The 14385-nt window shown below is 35.7% G+C and overlaps 1 protein-coding gene across 1 annotated transcript in view; it reads right to left on the bottom strand.

Moving 5' to 3' along the window:
* Positions 1 to 1747: 1747 nt before the first annotated feature.
* MYO5C (myosin VC) overlaps positions 1748 to 14385 on the bottom strand; it is a gene marked incomplete at its 5' end in the record, with an annotated part of 32624 nt that continues 19986 nt past the window's right edge. The window contains 16 exons of the mRNA XM_010074817.1: positions 1748 to 1900; positions 2158 to 2238; positions 2759 to 2933; positions 3821 to 4103; positions 4526 to 4676; positions 5514 to 5603; positions 6720 to 6874; positions 7849 to 7944; positions 8625 to 8712; positions 8970 to 9135; positions 10121 to 10275; positions 11707 to 11887; positions 12269 to 12349; positions 12437 to 12500; positions 13326 to 13419; positions 14007 to 14187. Coding sequence (XP_010073119.1) covers positions 1748 to 1900; positions 2158 to 2238; positions 2759 to 2933; positions 3821 to 4103; positions 4526 to 4676; positions 5514 to 5603; positions 6720 to 6874; positions 7849 to 7944; positions 8625 to 8712; positions 8970 to 9135; positions 10121 to 10275; positions 11707 to 11887; positions 12269 to 12349; positions 12437 to 12500; positions 13326 to 13419; positions 14007 to 14187 — 2194 coding nt within the window. The remainder of the gene's footprint in view (positions 1901 to 2157; positions 2239 to 2758; positions 2934 to 3820; positions 4104 to 4525; positions 4677 to 5513; positions 5604 to 6719; positions 6875 to 7848; positions 7945 to 8624; positions 8713 to 8969; positions 9136 to 10120; positions 10276 to 11706; positions 11888 to 12268; positions 12350 to 12436; positions 12501 to 13325; positions 13420 to 14006; positions 14188 to 14385) is intronic.

Here is a 14385-nt window from a genome sequence, read left to right as displayed (position 1 = left end):
AGAAGCTTCTTTTAAATGATCCCATACTGAAAATACAACTATCACATCACTCAAAGCACTACAAATTGATTTAGAAGCTACTTTATTTAACAGGTTAAAATACTGGTCTACCTACATGTCTGTGGTATTTTGTACAGCTTTTATTGTTATTGAACAAACAACAAAATTTTTCCTTCACATATTTTGAATATATCTCTGTGGATATCACCATGAATATTTCACTGTACATAGTAAACACCGAGAACACTGGATAGCAAAATGATTCCTTCTTTACATTTACAGATTGCTCTGTGAAGTTAAACAAGCAGTACTAACACTGTGTAATAAAAAAGATGCAATCAATTGTTCCTTCCTGTAACATTTAAATTAACGAAATTAATCAGAATCCCTGAAATATTTCAAAGCTTTAGTACTCACTTTTAATAACTATGTCTAATAGACTAGCTAGAAAAATAACATTCTTGACTGATGAATTTCTAAGTACAGTCATCACTGTGGTGAGATGAATGCTGTTTCTCCAGTTGTTCTGACAGGGTCCAGTAATAAATAAAGTTACTGTTTGTTGCATTCAGACTACAGGGAGAAGGCTGGACAAAGCAAAAAGAGGACCACTTCTGCTTCTAAGGATCCAGCAATTGAAATGAAATAAAGATGGAATGTAGGGAACTAAGCTTGGTTTATCAGTAAGACCAGAGCACAGTAGCTGCATTCACTCCTACTTAGTGTCTGGACTGGAAGAGGGAAACCAGCGAAAAAGAAAGGGAGAAAGATGCGCACGTGTGCATACCCAGTGTATATTCTGAAATACACTGCACTAGAGAGGGACCCAAACAAGGAGATGACTCCTGTTTTTCAGAAAAACAAGCTTGTAATTCAAACCTGGATCATGACACGAATTTTGTATCCGAGTTTTCTATTGTAATGACTGATACGAAAATCCAGACTTGTCACTACAGAGAAAAAAACCTGAAATCTGTCTTCAAGAAGAGCACTTGAATCCTTCCCCTGGCTGAAGAGGTGTCTGGTGCACCCGAACTGCAATGCAAGCATTCCGTGAGCCAAGCCAGTGTGCCTACAAGGTGACAATGTAGGTTTGCAACAGCAATTCTCTTAGACTGATCTCAATTCCCTGGTTTCAATGTAGTTTTTTTATATTGATTTTTTTTTTTAAACAATTGTGGAAGGACCCTCCCTTTCCTCCTACTACAGTCTTCTGGAAGAACTGTCATAAAAGACTTATTCTATGAAAGGAATAAAGGTATAAGAAGTATAGAAGGGTGGAAGCTACTGTAAAACAGATCTGGTATATCAAGGCAATGAATAGAATTACCTTGGAAAAAAAATCTCATTACAGGAAGTGAAGGCAAGGAAAATTGCAAAGTAATAACATTTATCACATGGCAGTCTTCCCCTCTGAGTGGTGCTGAAGGGCACCAGTGCAAACTTGTCAGATAAATGCTTTTCTTGTCAGGTTTGGGCTAAAAAACTGTGGTGTGGTTAGCTCTGTGTCCAGCTGATGGTATACAGTCATCGTTGTAGGACTGTAATGAAGGGAGAAGAACAAGAAGAGAGAGAATGAAATCACAAACTGAAATTATTCCTACTTTTAAAGTTGTAACTCAGGAAAAAGTTTTTAACAGTTTAATTCACTGCAAGCTGCCATACTATTCACCAGCTGTAGAAATGAACCATGAAAGTCTGCCTGTCTTTATATAGTCTCTGAGGAAATACCAATGCGGTGGTTTTATTAAACCCGTGTGAGAAAGCCAAGTTTGAAGCTGCTGGGGACTTGTATCGTTTCCAAGGCATATGGAGAGGGGGTGAAAGGAAACGTCACTTGAAAGAGATATTTGGTATCGAGCATCAACTGTGGAACATCCTCACGATTGTTTAGCATAGCCTGAAATTATAACAGAAAGGGTAAGAAAATATTGTATTAAGAATCAAAGCAAAAACAGTACATTGTTTGCTTCCTATTGCAAATCTTGCTTTCACGTGATGTTAAGGAGCCTTGTTTTGATCAGTTCCAAATGTCTAGAAGCTGAGCAACTTAGTAATAACACAATGTAAAGGTCAAGAATAACTACATAGCATCAAAAATGTGTGTATGAAATATCCTGTAGCTTGAACATGAGAAATAATAGTTGTAGCCCTTACCTGGACTTTACGAACAAATGATGGAGTCACTCTTTTCTCAAAATCATCTATCGGAGTGTATGAGTTGAGGATCTTAACTATCTGTTCAAATTACAAAAGACTATTTTAGTATGTCACAAAACGGGAGAAGACAAAAAGAAGAAAGCATTAATATGCCATCTTCATTGACTTTTAACTGAAGTTTCAGCAAAGAATTTTACAATAAAGAGATAATTTTGACTGGTCACCTAATGAGTTGTTACGTATATGATAATTTCTATGACTCATTTCCAGAGGTGTCAGCAGGACCAAGGAGATGTAGAAAAAGCTGAATCAATTGAGGGAAACAACAAAAAAAACCCCCTGTGACAAAGAAAATACAGTGTGGAATAAAAACGTGGGACAGAACAAAGCAGGCAAGTATTCACCACAAAAGCAGTGAAAATGCTAACAATCAGGAATAAGGTGTTTAAAAAAAAATCAGTTTAACAAGTGGTGATGTGGAATGATGACGAATGCTATTTTTAGCAAATGAAAGGCCAATAGCTCTTTGCAACAAATTATTTTAGATAGCTAAGATTCTGCAAATGGTACTGCCAGAAGAAAAGAGACAGTTCATCACCTGCACAGTAGAAAGAGATGTGCAGTGTTCACATATTTCCTTGGCGTCATCATCTGTGATCTTTTTGACCTGAAGGAGCCAGGCTGCTTGAGATAGAGGCTCCAAAGTTTCTTTGGCATTGCTGCTTTGAAGATTCTTGTCCTTAAGCCATTCTTCCAAGTAGCTGATATTACATCTGTGTTAAACCGTGAACGGACAACAGAAATGTCAGGTTCCCCCTAACAAGTAAGGTACATTAAAGACTTATAAAGAAGGAATGCTCCTCTAATGCATATCTGTAGATCATAAAAATCAAACAACTCATAGCTTATTGATCTGTAAATTTAATCCCTTGTATATTTCAATCCTTTTTATTTTTTTTTTTATTTCTTAAAGCTTGGATAATAGAAAGCAAGTTATTAGTTGAGCTGTTGTTTACAGAAAATTACTAATATATACTGGCATTGCCTATTACACTGTAGCACTATCTGTCTTTAAAGTGTTCATTGACAACTGAGCTTATACAGGAAATGAGAACAATCTTTGCACATTAAAAATCAGGGCCAGGCTTACAACCAATGGCCTAAAAGTTAAAGCAGCTTCTTCTAGTAATGTTCCCAGATGGGTCAAGAATTTATTGATGCCAAATCTAAACCCTCAAAGGCTCTTTCTCAGTGCCTTTCTCATCACAGAGCACAAAAAATGCAAGTCAGCTTTTGTCTGTTTGCCAGCCAGGGGATGCTGCACCTGTTTACTATAGTAAGAAAGATTAAAAATACTGTTCATCACATCATGAGGGAACTAGCATGGAAAGAATCCTAAGCATGTCTGACTTTAAACTCCAGAGTGTAATTTTCTCTGTCTTTTCCTCTATTTGTGTTTCCATGGAAAGAACAATTTGTGATATGTTGAGAAAGCTCAGCCCAAAAGGCAAAGATCTATTTTTTCAAGAAGAATGAAAAACAATTAGCTGTCTCCAGTAGACAGGTTACAGAATATCGTAGAGACGTAGAGATAAAGGACGTTACATAAAAGTGTTAAAAATTCTCAAGCGACTGCTTGTTGAAATTTTACTGGCTTTACCTTATCTGCATTCCTTTTCTACAAGAGCACATGTCCTTGCGGAGGAAGAGACTATTGAGGGTGATAGAGCCAATCAGAAAGAAAAGTTGCTTCACTGCCTGCTTTAGAAGCTCAGAGTCCAAGCCATTCTGGCACATAGTACTATAAAAATAGCTGAGCTGTTGCAGGATAGAGGTCATTGTGTAGGTATCCGTGTCGTCTATACTAGAAGAACGTTTACGGAACCCTGTAGGTTTCAAGCCAGAAATTCCCTGAAGACTTTCATATTCCAGCATGCCCGGTACTGAAAGACAACAGAAAATAACAGATAAAACCAACACTCCTAAGGCTCCTTTTAGTTATGTTAATTATTGAACAAAACCTACTTTTAGGATATCTTAAAAGTTAAATGATACAAGAAAAATAAGATACTGACAAATGCTTCTGGAGCACCAAAATTTTAAAAAGCCTTCTGTTTTTGTAGAATGTTGATTGGTTTCAAAGCTTTATCCACCCCAGGGAATGCTGTGAGGAAGAAGTCTTTCCAAACCCTGTGGGGATATACCATTCAGTGGAATTCATACGTGCAGAAACACAGATGCAGGTACGCATATGTATAAATCAACAGGAGAAGGAAGTCTGTCCCATCCTTTGCCTCCATGTATAAGCTTTATTCATATACTTCACAAGCTCCATTTAAGTCTGTTTGGGTGGCTGCCATCTTACCGATCATGGGCTGAATGCTGTTCTCCATTACAATAATGAACTGGTGATAGATACGAATGGCCAAATCACTAAGAATTTGTCTGTATTCTGAGAGATCAAAATGCTTCAAACAGTTGTTATTCTGACGTGGAGTGTTACACTTCATAAATTCCTACAAGTAAGTTGTAAATAGAATTATTAGAAACTTGTGTGAAGTCTTGAATGTTGGTTGCAAAGATAGATGAAAACTCTAAATTCTGTATTCAGTTTCCCTACTGTTGCAACTAAATGATAAAAGACTGTTATTAATTACGTTTAAATGTTTTCCGATCTCCACTGTTCTTTACATGTTATCGATATGACCACCAGAGGGAGTAATGTTGCTCAGACAGTACACCGTTACTGTGATCCCAAGGCTTTATGGTACCTCTTTGCTTTAATCTTGAAGACTATATTCTTATATGCCTATGCAATTTCAGTTCAGTCTACCTAAGTTTATAAAATCTAGAAATAAAATACTTTAAGAGTTTGCAATTCAAAAGAATTTTGTATTTCAGGATAAAACTTAGCTTAAATAAGCAAGTGAAATAAGGAAAAATTGGTATTTTATCATTTTGCTCCTTTCCTGAGGTTTTCTTCTGTAATCTTATACGATTATGAAATAGTAGAACTGGTTTTTATATATATACACATGTATCTAGACATCTGAAGTCCAGCTCACATTAAACTCCTGTGGAACAGGTCAAATTAAGTAGCAGTTTCCACATCATGTTTTTAACCTACTTTAGCACTTTAATGTTTCCTTCATTTCACTTGATCTGTTAGCTCTATACTGTCTCGTTATTTGTATAAGACGTATAACACCACTGCAGAGCAATACGAATATCTAAATATCTGGAAGGAACTGGTGAGCTGGTGAATAATTACATATCTGTTATCAATATTTTAAATTCCAATTAAAGTCTGCCCCAAGTAAAGTAGTGGAATTATTTGATTAAATCATTCCTACCTCTTCCCCGCTGTACTGCTTCAGACAGTTAAGAAAATAATATGTATTAGAAAGCCAAAAGGACAACATCTCAAAGTCTTCTGAATGTTCCTGAAAATTATAAGTAACATAATCTTATAATGGTATTGTATTGTGAAGTTAATTTAATAACTAAACTTAAGATCGTTACAGAGCCCATATATAAAACAAGGAGCATACAGCATCTATAACATGGTAGCTGAACAAACCATGCTGTGCTTTCAGGCTAATATATACAGATAGCAAAGATACCTCTTGTATCTGGTAAATGCTGCTTAAGTCTTCTTAAATGACAGACTGGCTAAATAAGTCTGACCCAAACAGTTTTACGCATTTCTATGTATAGTGTTGTAACATACTGGAGGCCTTCCTGCAAAAAAGCCTGAACAGTGTCTGTATACACAAACAAAACTGAACTACATACAAACGCAATTCTAACTACATGTAAGTATGTTTTAATTTTGTTAGCTAAGTAAGCACAATCTTTTGTAATGGATAAACTGTAGTATAAATTTGTTTGTGAACAAACTATAGGCATCCTCTATGCAACAAATTCAACTGCATAAACCCTAGCCCATTCCTGCCTGTGCTACAAAGCATGCCTAGTGTTTTATTGCATTATAAATCCACAAAAAAGCATTCACATAGCTGAATTTGTTCTGTGGATGAGACAACAGGCTAACAATTCTTGTTTATAACTTGATTTTGTAAACTGACTGGCAACATAACATTAATCATTTGGGTACTAATGCTGACATCACACTATCAGAACAGCAGTGGAAAAACCTCTTAAAATTCCAATACCAGCCTGCTGCCAAACATACTAATCTTCATTTCTGTCCATTTAACTTCCACCAGTGCTGAAAGCACAGGTGTACATCACCTAATTAGGTACTCATTGTAAAGTGTAAAATACTTTAAATGATTTTGTCAAATCAACACTTCAAATGAAAATAATTTCTGTTAATACATTCTGCACATTCTGTGTTCAGCACAGTAGAGCCTTACCTAGAGGCTTTACAGGGATACTACAACCCACTTCAAAAAAGAGCATCACTCATGTTTATCATTCTATTCTAGGAATACTAGCAAATGAAAGTGTGAGCGTTTCCCAGGTACTATGCATTCATCTTGTAAACCTCACATTAAAAAATCAAAAAGTATGGTACAGCCAAACAGAATTCCTACCTGAACAACTTGTTTGATACCATCAATGGTTACATTCATGAAAGATTTCAGCATGTCAGCATCATTTAGATAATCTGCATACCTCACACACATGAATAGGATGTGAGCTGGAAGGCCAGGTATCATATTAACTACAACTCCACGTGGCTTTAAATCTGCATAAAGGAGAGTCATCAAGTTTATCATATAAAAATTCAACGATTCAATGTATCATTCTGAAAAAGACAAGCATCATGGGGTTTATTTCTTCAGTGATCCATCACTTTGTCATTGATTTAGTGATTAATTGCTTGTTTCTGAAAACCTCTGTAACAGTATTGTTCATGTAAGAGTATTAAGTTTTCCAGAGTAATAGGAGAGTATTGTAGCAAATTCTAAGGTCCAGCATGGGCTACGCCAGACAGGATAACTTCAAAAAACAATTTGCATTTAACTACCCACTGGAGGCCCCACCAAATTCTGGCATTGCTTAATGATACACCTTTGTTCACAAAGATATAAACATCCATAAGCATGAACTCAGAGAGAAGAACAGGAAGATGTTGTTTTCAGGCAGTATTTCATAAGGCTACTAACGTACATGGAAAATTAGTCGAGTTTACTATTAATTGTAAGCTAATGCAAAAAGCTGGTTTGGCAGCGAGATTGATACTGCGAGGTAAGTCCGAGGAAGGACAAAATTCCTCTAAATGAGACACATGAAAAGTACACTTCCTTTCAGTGAAGGGAATGATGTGGGAAGGACAGACAGGAGAGTAATCCATCACACATGGATAATAAGCCCAGTGACTTACAGACTTAGTGGATGACCAGCAAGAAAGTAAATTCAAATCCCTGGAGTGCTCTTGAGATTTATAGCTTTATAAGTGAATAAATAATAAGAAAGGTAATAGAGTCAGCATTATGTAGAGTTAAACAAATTATTTTTACACAGATAAAGCACTTCTATATTTGAAATGACTAGCAGTAGAAAAAGCAATATAGAGCCTCCAAGCTGTATCAAGTGTAAGAGAGTGGAAAACAGGCAACTTTGAACATAAATTATATATGGCGCCTTGTTGTTTTTGTTGTAATATTCTACACTGAACATCGCTGACTACTGATAAAATTGGAAGCATTACTAAAATACCAAGGATCAGATTTTGAATTATCCTTTCTTCGTCCTCTTTTTTGTACTCCATCATTCCAATGTACTCTTTGGACAAAGTTGGCACATGAGCTTCAGCTGTCAAACACAAAAGCACTGTTACCTGCAGCTAATGCTCACATTAGAAAAAAAAAAAAAAAGGATAAAAGCAGTTTTCTCTGTATGGGCCCTGTTCATAATAACACTCTTAGCTTGTGGTTCCAAGCATTATGAGTTAAATGACATTTATATTATTAATGCTATTAGTTTCACTGGATTCAGTGGAATTACTTGGCAAATAAACAGCAACAATGCAGCTCTACATGAGTCACCTCTGCAATGCTTTGAAGTGTATTATATAATGAAGAATTATTTACTATATAAGAGCTTTGTACAAACTAATTTCAAATCAGGAACCATCTGCCATTCGAAGGTAATGGGAGGAGCTACTCATCTGATGCAAAACGAACATTCTGTTGGCTCAGAGACAGTTTGTGTAAGGGTATTAACTTTTGTTCACAGAACCTGATGCCCCTGCCTTAATCTTGTATTGTATAGTCTAGGCACCTATTATTTAACTGGAAAAAAAAACCAAATGAAACGGCTTTTACATAATTTCTGTTGATGGTTCCCTGTCACTTTTTTCTGAGGTTTTAACATTTCTAACCCCATCTCAAACCCTATCTTTTACTTTTTTTAAAAAATATACTGTCTTTCAAACACACATTGAACATCCAAATCTATATTAAAAAAAACCCAAACACTTAACAATATCTTACATTTTTCAATAGCCTTGGTAAGAGTTTTGATCTGATCCTCCAATTTTTTTATTATTCTGTCTTTCATGTCTAGTTTTTCTTCAAGATCCTGTAATAATCAAAATCAGTGAGATTAGAGCAACCACAATTAAAAAACGTCTTCTACTGCTACATGTTATTGCCACAATTCAAGAGCACTATGATGTGCTTTTACTTATATTTGGTGGAAGAAACATGAAACCTTTGTATCTTTTTTGCTCTCCCAATGAACTGAGAAAACATCCTGTGCATACCGTGGAACCATTATTTCTTTTTTTTATCCTGCATTTCAGGTACAGTTTCTTAATGACAGTTTGATTTCCTCACCATTTTTTCCACAGTAAGTCGAGTTGTTTCTTGCTTAATCTTGCTTTTTACTTCGTCCTGGATTTCATCTTGCATCAGACCATTGCTCAGCCCTTTAATTTCTTGGGTTATGACTTTCAGTCTCTCTTTTTCTTTTATGTCTCTTTCATTCTGGGCCTCACTTGTTCTAAGAACAGACAGACAGGAAGCTTTGCCTCTCATTCTTCTTTCATTAAAGCATAGTTGGATCATATTTGTCCATTACTTATTAACCGTATGCACAGCTGTAAGGCTAAGGCAAATCTTCATTGAATGTGGCACTTCATAGAGTTTAAGTGACTTCGTTACCCCAGCTTATGGCAACTACATTTCTTACATTAAAAAAAAGGGAAATATAAATACATATTTACCGTCTTTGTGTTCTGTCCCCTTCTAGCTCATAATGCAGCCGATCAGACATCTCTTTCATTTTTTTTCAGTAATAATTAGCAGGAAACCCCAAAAGAAAAGAAAAACAACAAAATCACATTTGTTTACTGTTCTGTGTTAGTACTTTGTAAATCTCTTCTTACGCTCATAATTTTGTTTTATCTAACAAAACTGAATGACATTCCAGATAATGTAGCAGAGAAATATCTGACCTCTCCACACAGAAGATTATATGGGATGGGGAATTTTGACACTAGTAACTTCTTGCTGTTGGCAGTAAAACTACTTTCAAATTTTAAATCAACTCTCTCAGTTAGAGAGACTATCTTTTCCTACATTGAGAAGAACTTTCAAACAAGCAAATTTAGCAAGAACTTTTCCCTCTGTCTCCCACTCTGAATTTTTCAACACCCTCTGAAGTCCACTTCATAGAGTATGCCTTAAGTTCCAAAACATCTTTCCTTTTTATGCTTGTTTCCAAAGGGCATACTCCATTACACACATTCTTAGCAGAGCCCTACTGAATACACTTGCAGACATCCAAACCATAGAACTGAATGCCCTAAAACAGGTTAAAAAACCCCCAAACAAATACTTGCATACATTTTATTCTATAATAACAAAGATATAAACTACAGAACACATTTTTTATTGTGTTTCTTACATTTTACTAAAAATAAAGCAAGTAATAAGGCAATGAAGTTATCATGTAATATTGCTCCAGCTTTTAAAAATTCAAGTACAGAGAATTCATCACATTCATCTTAAACAACTGTAAGACTAGGAACCATACTGGTACTTTACCTTTCAACTTCACAGTCTGTTCTTGAAGACGGTTTTCAAGATCTAATTTTTGATTTTCAAGTTCAGAAACTTGCTGTTTAAGATCTGGGATCACCTTTTAGAGAAAAAGGAGATTTGTGTATTTCAGCACCTTGCTTCTTTTCAAATGTCTGCAATCGTTCCTATGACACTGGAAGACCTTCAACTGCAAATAGTCAAGGACTGGGGAGGCACTGTCAGGGAGTACTGCTACCTGCTTGCCTGACTTGTGTAACATTTCTGAAGGTATCTGCTGCTGGCCACTCTTAAAAATGAAATAGTGTGCTAACTAAATGCTTGGACTGGCCCAGCACTACCATTCTTCTGTTCTAGTTTAAAGGAAATTACACTCTGGCTTTAATTTCCCTAGCTCAATTAACACTGGAAAAAACCTCAATATATTATAAAATCATTTTTTAAAAATAACATTATAAGAATTTTCCCTATATTTTCAATTTTAGTAATTTGTTTTATGTTTTGAATTTTTTGTTTTGAAAATATTTCTTTAGGTTTTTTTCACTCAGCTGAAAAATCATATGGTACACACTGTCTTCTGGAATAACAGCACTTCCTCTGTTCGATAGGTTTTACACAGTACTAGTAATTAGAGTCTTAAGCCTTGCCTTCAGTTTGTTAGCAACTTGATAAGCCTAACTGCCCTCTCGTGGGGAGAGCTGCAGAACTGCACAAATCTGTAACCACCGTAAATCCCCCAAGCGCCTGGTTTTTCACTAGCAATACCAAAAGAAAAACATATCGCCTGACCAAAACCAGCTATTATTTTAAATTATCAGACGAGAAGTTTAAATTAGGCAGGTATGAAAAAAGGTATGGTGAGCTAACCTTCTGGTCTCTGCTAAAGCTCTGAAACATTTTTACTTAAAATTCTGTGTAAATAAAACCCTAAATAAATATTTTTTCTTCATGTATATAAAGCTGCATATCCGTAGAAAACATTACACCCCTCAAAAGTTCATCACATTGTTCAGAAACTGCAAAAAGCACAACCAAAGTATTTGTATGAGCTCAGCAATGGACATCCTGGCAACATTTTGAAGTCCGAAACATCTTTCATAAAATCTGAATATTCAGCCACGTAATTGTACAAGGGTTCAAACACATTCTAAAGACTCTCAGTGTCTCCCTAGGTACTGAGCAGAGCCAAAGCCTGTGTGTGCACTACACACCAAGTCAGGGTTTGTAAAATGGTTGCCATTCTGTGATTAGAACCAAACCTCAATTCATGTTTACGCAAAAGTTTTTCTCTGTGAGGCTGCCCCAACAAGCTGTACACTCGGACAATAAGTTTGTCTGTCTCCTAACACACTACCCCAGCATGCAGAGAAGCAGCTTGTTTGGATGTGCAACCTTAGATGGCCTATCCGTTTGAGCCTTGAGATTTCAAGGACACATCCACAAGATTTTTAGGGTTTTGTGCCACAAACACCTTTGGCTTGTATTACTAAATAATAAAAACATACTTTGCTGTACTACACCTTGATCTTACCAGGTTTTCTGAAGTTAGCCTGCTAACTTCAAGTCGAATACCATCATTTATGTCATTTTCCTCTCGAAACAATTTTTGTAGATGATTAATATCTTGGCTAAGATGTTCAACTTTAAAGTTCAAACCTTCAATCTCCTTTTCATATATTTCTTTCTGAGACTGGAAATGACTTTCCAATACTCTGTTAAAAAAAGGGAGAAGGAACATGGCAGATGTAGCACGACCTTGATGTAATGGGTCAAGTTTAATACAAAGTGAAAACAAGGTACCGTGGTTAACACGCAGACATTCCATTACATCACCTGTGCATTAAGGGAGTTGAAAGTTATGCACGATATCTCAAAGGAAACACATTTCCCCAATATACACACTTATCTCACTGACTTAGTAAAAATTTGTTAAAGGGATTTTAAGCTGCTCAGCCAGTCATACAATGTAGTGTTTGTTCGTTTCTTAAACAGACGTTCATTATTGCATTGTCAAATTAGTTTCTCACTGATCTTTCCATTTATTTTCTAGATCACAGCTTGGAGTTATGAAAACACTGAAGAACTGAACTAACCTTGTAGCCTTTTTCAAGCCCTCATAAGCAAACCACAGTTCTCCATCCTCATTTAAGTGTTCCAAATCCTCCGTAGAGAGTCTAGAACACAAGGCAGTATCATTAGTGTGCAGGTAAATAAAATGCATTTCTTAAGCTTTTTTTAAAGACACCTCAGAACAAAATTACCTGCTTCTTACATCTTCAAAATCATAACTTTCAAGAAGCTGTTTTGTAACTTCTGACATTTTTTCTGGAAAAAACAAAGTTTATTACATGAATAATTTTCTCCACACATTTCAAATCAAGTTTGATTATAAAAATCAAGCCAACCTCTTCCTAAATCTACAAGGTTCCTTCCTGGTACCCAGTAGTTACATCTGATTTACTACAAGAACATGATGAGAGATTTGGTTCTACTTCTGGACATGTAAGATGCACTACATGGGTATACCACCAATATTGGTTTTTTTCTAAACACATCAAACTTTCAATGCTGTTACATCTTTTGTTCTGAATCTGGACAACTGCTAGAGCTGTACAGATGATTTGTCATCTAGTGCTAGGTTACTACATTAAATGCTGCAGACACAGGTTTGCTCTATGACATTGTCAGCATTGAACAAAATGCACAACAGTAGTGCTTCTTATTAAGTACTTTTTCCCAAAGAGAACCCAATTCAGCAAGTTAAGGTATTTGACATATATTGGACCTAAGGCTAAAGACAGGATGAATGAAAGCTAGAGAATGTATTGTTTCTGCATTCTTGGGTCTCTACAAGCTACTTGTTAAATTCTAAGTGAACTTTAAATTATTGGTATTGATTTTTAAACACAAAGGAGAAATGTTTGAAATCAGAGTTTCTTCAAAGGGGTACCCCAGATCTCAGTATTCAGTGAGTGTTCACCTGTTGGGTTTTTTTTATCCCTTGTGAGTGAAGGTATGAATAGAATGAAATCACTATGGGACAGGAAAGACAGACAGGTTTTTGTCAAAGCTAACATGGAAGAAATCAATTTAAACTGGCCTGGTTCACACTGTACTTGGTAAATTCTCTGAATCGACTATGTAGCTTACCCCTCAATTCTCGTTTCTGTGACTGGGACTGCTTTTCAACATCCAGTTTTTGTGTCTGCAGCAGTTCAATTTCCTTTTGCAACTCAGGTATTTTCTGAATCAGAAAAAAATTATACACTAAGACAAGGAGTGAATTACAAGGGCTGAGTATCAGTTAAATCATAAAGATAATTATAATTAAGAACAAGTTCATATGGTAAAAGGCTTAAAATGTGTTGTGTTTAAAGCATCTGGTTCTCAGGCATCAGAGCAGAACAGTAATGAGATGTAGTGAAAACACATGGGTTTGTGTCATGGAATCAACTCAGAAAAAAATGTGACTTTACACAAATGTACTGTTTAAGTTTATGAACTACATTTATGAAAAATCCCCCGAGAAACAAATACTTTATTGGAAAAAGGAAGAACAAAATATCCACATATTTAAACATATAAATACCCAGGCACAATTACTCTTCAAAGCATGCACTTATTTCTGACACCAGTAACTTACTCATACTTTGTACTACATGAAAACAATGCAACATAGTGGTGTATCAAATACAGCTTATTAAACACAACTTCTTCTAAAAATGCACTGGAGATAAAAAAATCAGTGAGGATAATAATGAAATAAAACACCCACATTCCCTACTTGATTTATCTATCAAAGATTCCAAAATTACATGTGTCATGCTTTACCTGTGCTTGTTTTGTAAGTTGTCCTACTTCCATTTTCAAGCCATCCTGAATGACAATTTCTTGCTGAATTTGATGTCGTAGCTGAGTTTTTTCTTCTTCCAGAATCTTTATTTCTCCCTTGAGCAATTCAATCTCCTTTTCATAGTCCTGCTTCTGATTTTGGAAATTCTTCTCAAGTATCCTAAACAAGAGAATGAAAAGATGGTTTTATTTTCCTACGTTCATAAGTGAAAGAGTGGGTGTTGGTTTTGTTTTAATATAAAGGTCATGTTTCATTGAAGAAAACTTAAATGAACCATAATTACTTGAAAATGCTATCCTACATCCTCAGAATCAATCCACAAAATGGATGATAATGGAATGACAATGTCCCTAGATT

Source organism: Pterocles gutturalis, unplaced genomic scaffold (genome assembly GCF_000699245.1).
Source record: "Pterocles gutturalis isolate BGI_N339 unplaced genomic scaffold, ASM69924v1 scaffold44722, whole genome shotgun sequence".
Taxonomy (NCBI): Eukaryota; Metazoa; Chordata; class Aves; order Pterocliformes; family Pteroclidae; genus Pterocles; species Pterocles gutturalis.
Note: the sequence above shows the minus strand (reverse complement) of the source record. Positions and strands in the feature narration are given on the sequence as shown.